The 9,018-nt window shown below is 50.9% G+C and overlaps 1 protein-coding gene across 1 annotated transcript in view; it reads left to right on the forward strand.

The window, feature by feature from the left end:
• PMP22 (peripheral myelin protein 22) overlaps positions 1-7,288 on the forward strand; it is a 13,415-nt gene extending 6,127 nt beyond the window's left edge. The window contains exons 4-5 of the mRNA XM_042833453.1: positions 2,649-2,789; positions 6,050-7,288. Coding sequence (XP_042689387.1) covers positions 2,649-2,789; positions 6,050-6,216 — 308 coding nt within the window. The 3' untranslated portion in view covers positions 6,217-7,288. The remainder of the gene's footprint in view (positions 1-2,648; positions 2,790-6,049) is intronic.
• Positions 7,289-9,018: the final 1,730 nt, after the last annotated feature.

Consider the following 9,018-nt stretch of genomic DNA (forward strand, 5'->3'; position numbering starts at 1 on the left):
CTTTCTTTCTTTCTTTCTTTCTTTCTTTCTTTCTTTCTTTCTTTCTTCCTTTCTTCCTTTCTTCCTTTCTTCCTTTCTTCCTTTCTTCCTTTCTTCCTTCCTTCCTTTCTTCCTTCTCTTTCTTCTCTTTCTCTCTTTCTCTCTTTCTTCCTTCCTTCCTTTCTTCCTTTCCTTTCTTTCTTCCTTTCCTTTCTTTCTTTCATCTTTCCCTTCAGGATAGATAAATGCATTCTTCAGCATCTCAGGGTGAAGTCTTTTCCCTGCTGTTAGGCTATCAGTGGCGGTGTGAGCGCATGGGGGTTTGAAGAGCTTAGGGAAATTTTAGACTTTCCTTTTTAAAAGCTTCTTGCGTAATTCCTGGCTGTCTGAAGGGCTGTAGGGCTGCCCATGATGCGCTCTCAGGAAGCTCTGGGCAGGGCATTATCTGTCCTTTCCACTCTGCTCCCTTTTCTTCCTCCTCCTGAAGAGCAAAGATATAAACAAGCAGCTGAACAGACACAGGAGAAAAATGGAACAAGGAACAAGCGGGTGGTGCCTGGGGAAACCACAAATAGCAGCCTGGCAGTGCCCAGTGCTGACAGCCCCTTGTGCAGCCTGTGGCACCCAGACCTCCGAGGGAACCTGCCCCAATTCAGTCCACCAGGTGGGGCACAGTGCTAATAGCGAAGGAGTTGAAAATATTTGAGGGTGAGGAGGCAGCACTGCTAGCTGCAGTTACAGCAGTGCTTTCTAAGGAATTAAAGGCAATTAGCTGTGCTAATACTGCTGACGTCTGTAGGCTTGGACTTGCTGCTCGCACCTGCAGCTCTGAGTAATGAACTGAGCATCCTGGCATGGCTGTCTTTGACAAAGGGGTTTTGCAAAGCCCATAAAATCATTTGCATTCAGAACCAAAAATGAGGCCTGGGGAGGCGGATGTAATTAAAAGGGCAGCTCAGCTTTCTGTCTAGACAGCCTCTGCCTAAAATAACCTGCAGTTGGACATCCACCTCCGAGCAGACAGGGCTCCTCTGCTAGCCTGGTCCCGTGGCCCTTGAAATGACAGAAGAACCTGTGTGGGAGCCATTCATCTGGATCATGGCAATAGGATGGCAGTCAGCAGCTGGATGCCCAATCTGCGCAGTGAGTTAGGACTGGATGTGAGCATCCCCTCTGGTGCCCATGGAAGCATGAGGCAGGGGCTTTCCTGCCAAGCCAGCATAAGATGGATAAAATATATAGGATGTTTGGTGTGCACGTTCATGTGAAAAGTGCACGGGCATTTCCTGAAGTGATAGAATTGATAGTTCTGTCCTAACGAATTGCAGCAGCTGCTGCATGTGGAGATAAACCCAGCAGCACGGAAACAAGTGGAATGCAGCAGCTCTTCAGCACGGCACATTGATGCTACGGAGTAATTTGGCATGGGGAGTATGGGAAGGAGGGAAGGAGAAAGGCTGTCTGCCATGAGCAGGGGCTGTGCTGGGTGGTTTCTGTCTGCTTTCGTGAGCAGGAACTGCATTTGTTCTATTGTACGAACAGCAGGAGGCCAAACGGAGAGACAAGAGGTAGGATTTATGGGCTGAAGTCAAACAAGACAGACATTACTAAATTGCACAGGATGTTCCCTGCGGGCATGGATTTGCTATTCTCTGGTGGAGCCTGCTGGAAGGGCTCAGACGTGCGTCGTCATCGCCATCCTGGCACGAGTCTGCACTGCACTCCCTGGTGCAAATTCAGCTCCCAGTGCTGCCGGTGGGGACATGGGGGGAGAGCGTGCTCACCTTTGCTGTGTACACTGCCTCATTTGCTGCACTGAATGCTGAAGGTTGCTAAGCCAAAGTGTAGCTGTTTTTGGAAGTCTTGCATCTTTTTTACAGAAATGCTCTTTGCTGTAGTACGCTGTTCCTGGCAGAGTGCAGCCTGGGCAGTGTAGCGGGTGGGAGTCAAACTGTGGCAGGAGCATGGGTCTGATTTTCCTGCTGAATGAATTGGTGTAATATCATTAAAGATCACTCAAGATGAGCAGGTACGCTACAGATATCCATTATGAGCTCAACGTTTGTAAAGAAAGGCAGTGATATATGTCAGCATCTGGGCAGTGAACAGCACCGCCTCTTTCTGTCTGACTGTGGCAGTTCATGGGGTAGAGAAGCATTTTGCTTGTTTATTTATATATATATATTTTTTATACTGGAGTTACACACCCACGAGGCCTGGAAATAGCTGGGCAGTGACTCACACAGGGGCTGGTTCAACTGGTCGGCTCTGGGACAGAGCTGCACTTGGCAGCTGCTGCTGGCTCCTTCCAGCAGGTTTGCCACACAAGGGCAGGGAGGTTTGCACTCGCTCTGTTTACTCTGCTTCTGAGCGTGGCTGGCTCGCTGTCTCCCACATTGCTGCACGTGGCTTTGGTGTTCCTAGTACAGCTGAAACGCACTTCTATCATAAGTGCATTTCAGCAAGAGTGTGGCCCCATCGTTTCTTTTTCCAGCATGCTGATCTGTGCAGATGTTGTCCAAAATCCCCAGGCAACTTCACACTGAGTGTGGCCATGCTGAAGCATCACTGGGACCAAGGAGCCACGTGGGGTGGCAGGACGGTGACACAGGAATGATGCTGTGCTTGGGACTTGCTGACACTGATGTCTCTGTCTGTTTTTCCCCCAGAATGGTTGCAATCTGTCCAAGCAATGATGATCCTCTCCGTCATCTTCAGCGTCTTGTCCCTCTTCCTGTTCTTCTGTCAGCTCTTCACACTCACTAAAGGTGGACGGTTTTACCTTACTGGGATCTTCCAAATCCTCGCTGGTAAGTGGGAGCTGATCAGTGGGTCTGGGTGTGGAGATGCACTGGGGATGGGATTTCAAGCAGAGCAGAGGGAAAGCGAGCGCTTTCTTGAGTACAGAAGCAGGTGGGCAGTCAAGCTGGCTCCTTGAAGGGAAGAGGCTATGCATAATGTGGATCCATAGAGCTCTTCTACCTCTACACTGGTGTCCAGCTGCCAGGGCACATTGTGCACCCAAATTTCTGGCTGTGCTTCCTGGATGGCTGCTGCTCCAGCTGGGGAGATGCTGGGGGGCCAAGAGAGGTGCACTCGGGTTTCCATGGCTTGGGGTGTGCACTGCCAGTGCCAGTGTTGGGTTCCACCTTCGCTGGGCTGGGCAAATTGCAAATTTACTGCAGCTGCTGGTGTTTGGGGATGTAGTGACGATCCTGTTTTGGCCAAAGAGGACCCTAGGCTTATTTATAAACTTGCCATAAGGGGCTGGTGATTTCCCCCTCGGCGAGGAGCTGCTCGAGCACACAGGGTGAGCCAGCTGCCTTTGAACTGTCAGCTGCTATTTTTAACTCTTAAGAAGTCAGTGCTGGAAACGAGCCACAGTTCGTGTACTACGTTGCAATTCTCCAAATATAGATGCTGCAAAAGCACTGGCTCTGTTTGTGTTTCCACGTATGAAACCAGTGAAGAGGATTTTCAAGTGTTCAGGCTAGAAAAAGTAAATTGCTCAAGGAGGTTCTGGCTAACGTATGAGCCTAACACCCAGCTGTCTGGTGAGGAGACTCGCTGTCTAGGAGAGCTTTAGAGGTGCATCTGGAAACCACTGTATGTGTGTTCTGCTACTGAATCGGGGAAAAACTCACCCACTGAACTTCTGATGGAGCATCCTCTAAGGGACTAGCCACTGCAATTCAGGAACAGCTTAGAGTTAGCCTCTTTTAGCAAACACAACATGAATTCTATTATGAGAATTTCTGCTTGGCCATAAAGCAAAAAATGAGTTCATATCAGTTCATCTCTGGGAAGATAGATGTGATGAAATACATTACAGCCATGGAGACAAGGAGAGGAAATGGGCATTAATAAAGCAATTATCTGCCTGGGAACTTGTCTAGCCGAACTGGGAGCAGAAGTCTGCTCTCTCCTAAGTGACTGCTGATGCATCCTCATTGGCAGAGGCGAAATTGGGAGCTTACCCTCCTGTCTGTGCTCTGCTTGGTGTCCTAGGGGAAGCAGCATCGGGATGCAGATCTGCTGCCTCCTTCCTTGGGTCAAATCTTTCTCCAGTCCAGTGCAGAGGTCAGGAAAAGTTAGAGTTGATCTCCACACAGATTTCCCATGGACTGGAGAGCAGTAAGCAGAGGTTTAGATGAACCACACAGAGGTGGGAACTGGTGTCCATTCTTGCTGTGATGCTGAATTTGAGGTCTGTAGGCTGTGCTCACCTTGCAGGAGGTGGAGCAGACAGAGCTGGTGAAGGAGCTGAGCTTGGTGTGGTCTTCTCACAGTTTGCTGGAAAAACCCAGAGGACTTCCTATGCCTGGGAAGGGATGAGAAAGCCACTTCTGGAGCCTTCCAGGAGGCTGCAGCCTCCTTCCTGGGGGTTGCAGCTCGGCAAAGCCAAGCATCTGGCTAGCAGCACTGCTTGGTTTCAACCAGTGGGTGGGTGATGAGGGTGGGACTGCGGGGTGCTCTCAGGTGGCAAAGCCAAGCCAGCAGTGCCCTAAGAGCAGGAGCAGAGGGCAAGGATTGGTGGCTGCTCCAACTGAGCAGAGCTGGGTAGATAGGGGCAAGAAAAGATGCATAAGGTCAGCTGGGTGTGTTGGGCAGAGCAGGATGCATCCCCAGCACTTTGTTCACACTGCTTGGGTCCATGAGAACTCTGGCTGGGTTTTCCCTGCTGGGATTTCAGCAATAAGAGGCACCAAAAGGTCCTGGACAGCTCTCCCACTCTTGCTGCTTCTGTCTAGTGGATCCATCATGGTGTACTCATCTACAGCAACTTACAACAGTGGAAATCCAGGGCTTGGCCCAGCTTCTCCATCCCTCTCCCCAGCCCCAGCATCACTTGGGCAGCCAGCACTGCCCTGCAGAACAAGTTTCAGAGATTGTTTGCCCTCCTGGTGTGTCAAGGCAAGACTGGAGCGTATTCTTAAAGTCAGGCTCCAAAGTGGTGCTGCATTTGCCATCCATCAATGCAACAGCTGACTGCAGCTGGCCTTCACTTCCTCAACATATGCGCCAGGCCAAACTCAATGCAGATGCTGCAGATATGCAAATGCAGCCATCACCTCCAATTTTGCTGAATTCCTCCTGCAGACAATTGTCACTGTATGTTCTGCAGTCTGTAGGTGACCGGCGTGGCTGCATGCCTGCTCTCAGTCCCACCAGCATTTGCAGACAATTGTTATGTTCTCTTTGCATGGGCTGGGCAGTGGGAGTTTGCTCTCGTGCTCAGAGAATGGAAAGTGCCCCAGTGGCGCGTTAATGAAACGTATTCCCACTTCTGCACTTTCCCAGAACAAAGGAGCAGTGTCAAGTGGAATTACTGCTCAAATATCACTGTGGTTCGATGTAGGTGGTCCTGAGATCTGTGCAGGGGATGTGGTGCTGACAACAGCCCAGCGACTGTATAATAGAACTGCTGGGATGGACTGAAAGAGCTTGTTTTTGGGGAGAAATAGTGGTGGCTTTGTGTCGGCACTGGGCAGTCCTCAGTGCTGATGAGTTGTTTTTGCAACAAAGCTAAAACACTGCCCACTGAGGCTGATGGCCTGTGGCCGGCTGAGGGTATGGGGGGCAGGGGCAAACTTTGTGTTGCTGAGTAGGGTCTGCGGGAGGGGGAGGAGAGGAGCACGTTCTGCTTGTGCAGAGCCATGGCAGGGACTTGCACTTGCACAGCACGTTAACCCAAAATGATAACATGGCTTGTGTCTGCAGCAGCTCTGGTTGGATGGCTTAGGCTACAGTTAGGGTTTTCAATGGGACACTCAGGGTGTCCAGGTTGGTCTGGAGCAGCAGCCCAAGGGGTGGGTTAACCCTGGGGATACTCATACCTTGCTTGCTCCAGGGGCTGCTGCCTTGTTGCTCAGAGCCTGGCAATGATATCCCCACTCACCTGCAGCCAGGGACCACAGCCTTACCACCTTCCACATCCCAGTTTGCAAGCACGCAGCACAAAAAGCCATTTTCCATGCTGGTGTTTGGCATTATTCTCTCCAGCGTGTGCAGCTGTGGGTTCCCATCTGGGAGCTGCTACTCACCCCATTCCCTGTGTGCTTCCTCGCAGGGCTCTGCGTGATGAGTGGTGCAGCCATCTTCACAGTGAGGCACACGGACTGGCACGAAGCCTCGGAAAACATCTCCTACGGCTTCGCCTATATCCTGGCATGGCTGGCCTTCCCCCTGGCCCTCGCCAGTGGCATCATCTATGTCATCCTACGGAAACGGGAGTGATGCTGCAGGAAGTGCAGCCAGGGCACCGCTGACATGCATGGAGGAGATGGAGGCGGGGGAAAATAGACGAGAAAACGGAAAAGAAAATTAACCAAAAAAAAAAAAAAAAAAAAAAACACCAAAAAAAAAAGGAATTAAACCCTCCCACCAAAAACCAAACCAAACCCAACCGACCCCAAAAGGAAACACTCAAAGGGTTACTTGTTAATTGAAGATGTATATAGTATCTATGGTTTAAAAAACCTATTTATAACACTTTTTACATATATGTACATAGTATTGTTCGCTTTTGTTGACCATACGCTATGTTTTAAAGCCTAAAGAAAGTGCCTAAGGAATTATTACTCCTAACAGTGTAACAAGAGCGCGGTGATTTCTCTCTCATGCAGAACCCTCTTTGATCTGATCTGTCCTTCTCCATCCCAGCCTCAGTCGAGCCCTGGGACCCGCAGCTCTGGCTGCTCTTACACTGGCACAAAGCAGTGCTTCTCCACTGGAGTTTCGCCTGCTGCTGTCAGCTGGAGGCTTGGTCCCTGCTCCTCCTGCCTGCTGTGATTTGGCAGCTGGGGTGCCAGGGTTGGCGGAGGCACTTCCAAAAGGTTCGAAGGGTTTTGAAGCAAGGGATTGCCAAAAGTGCCTAAATGACTTACTGCCCAAATCCCACTGCCTTGCCACCACACCCACTGAGATTTTGGGCTTTTAAATCACTTAGGTTGAATGCAATCAAGCAGGGGCTGTGCTCCCTCCCCGTGTGTGCTGGGTGCAGCCCAAGCTTGGGTACTCCCATCATGAAATGCACATGATCTTTGTGTGGAGGTAGAGCGCTGATGAGCAGGAAGCAGACCCAGTATATCTATGAAATCAAATGCCAGATATATGAAATGGTGCTATCTATTTACCATTCCTTATATTGCTAGCAATTTAACCTTATTCACTGGAAATTCAGCTAACAATCTTGAGGTAAACAACAAAGCTAGAAATGAGAAATAATTCTGTGTAATATAAATGAGCTTACAACTGCTTTTGTACTTAGACGACTTACTATTGTTTTTAATAAAGCATTTATAACCAAGGTTCCTTTTCCCCCCATGATCAAGAGGAACAGAAGCAGCTCTGGCTGGAGCCCCGCTGGCCCAATGCCAGAGCGCGATGTCTGTCCTCTGTCTGTGTGTCAGAGACGTGTCTGGCAATGAACGGGCACCTGTGCAGACCCCAGGCTGCCTCCTGAGGACTCCAGACACTGCGTTGCTGTCGTCGTTTTTGTTTCATTTGGGTTTTTGTTTTTTTTCTTTCTTTTTTTTTTTTTTTTTTTCTTTTTCTTTTTTTTTTGTTTTTTTTTTACTTTTATTGCTTTGCTTTTCTGATTTTATACCGACTGTGTGTGGACTAAGAAGCAATGAAATAAAAGTCAGAATAACTCCGTTGCTTCTGTTTTTGACATTTTTGCAGGTTGCAGTCAAGCTGTGCTCCACCGGCCTACTTCTACAGCTGTCCCTCCAATGGGCTCGGTGATGCCACGCGGCAGATTTTGGGCTCAATCCTCCTGCTGAGATGGGCTGTGAGCTCGCTGGGCTGCCTGGCAGGCAGACGTGCTGTGCTGGGGGAGTGACGATTCGTTGGCATGGGTGGTGAGACCATGGCCTGAGCTCAGCACTGTGCTGATTCCTACCATCCTTCTGGTTCTGCATTAAGATGTCCCTGTGATATGGCCACCAAAGCCAGCAGAATGCACCTGAGCAGGCAGTCTCAGGTCAGCACCAGCTGCTGAAGGGCCTAGCCGGCTCTACTAGCCTGCACAAACAGCAGAAACCTTTCACTCCTGTGCACTGAAACCCCCAGAGCCTGGAGATGCAATGAAAGCTAGAGAAACAGCACATTGTAGGCAACGTGTGCAACCTTCATGGCTGGCACAGGAACATTGGTGCTTCTGCTTGCTCATTCATTTGGCTATTAAATATCCAAGCTGATGTAGCAAGCGCTGCTGGCACAGACACAATGGCTCCTGCAGCGCTGTGTGCTGAGGCTGATTGCTGACATCAAGGTCCTGAGGCTCAAAACCCAGCCACGTCCCCAGGGAGCAGCAAAAGGTGCCCTGCAGCTTCACTGCTCAGCTTCACCTGGCAGTCCTGTGCCCAGCTTGGCCTCAGGGACCCCTGGCCGTGGCTTGCAACGCAGGCCATTCCCCTGGGTGATCATTTTGGGGTGCTCTGGTGATGCTCAGGAGATCTTGATTGCCCATAGGGCCCCCTTGAGATGCAGCCCTGGTCAGGTGGAGGTCCAAGGTCACACCATGCCTGGCACCGTGCTTCCAGCAAGGATACAGACATCCATTCCCAGCTCATCTGTGGAGCAGTCAGGGACATGGCTGATGATTTTTGGAAGGGAAAACAGCGCACGGGTTGGATCTCCTCTGGAAAGGACAGCTGCAGAGCGGCGTTCATGTGGGGAGGGTTCAAGGGCAGAAAGACCCCCACCAAAGCCTCTCAGGTTGGGGAGGAAAGCAGCAGAACTCAATGCTGGTCTCGAGCGGGATCTTTTGAAATTTTTGGCCTTAATTCAGCCAAGTCGGGCCTCTCCGGAGCTTCGGGGCGCGTGGAAGGGGGGAGAGATGGAGCCGGTTCCGTGCGGGCACACAGTGCGGGATGGGGCCGCCACCCGGCGGCTGCAGGCGGCACTGCCAAGGGTGTGGGTCTGGTCCGGGTCTGGGTATGGATCTGGGTCTGGATCTGGGTCGGGGTCCGGGTCTGGGTCTGGGTCCGGGTCTGGGTCTGGGTCTGGGTCTGGGTCTGGGTCTGGGTCTGG

Source organism: Centrocercus urophasianus, unplaced genomic scaffold, assembly GCF_019232065.1.
Source record: "Centrocercus urophasianus isolate 14NV4802_14NV808 unplaced genomic scaffold, USGS_Curo_1.0 seq_41, whole genome shotgun sequence".
Lineage (NCBI taxonomy): Eukaryota > Metazoa > Chordata > Aves > Galliformes > Phasianidae > Centrocercus > Centrocercus urophasianus.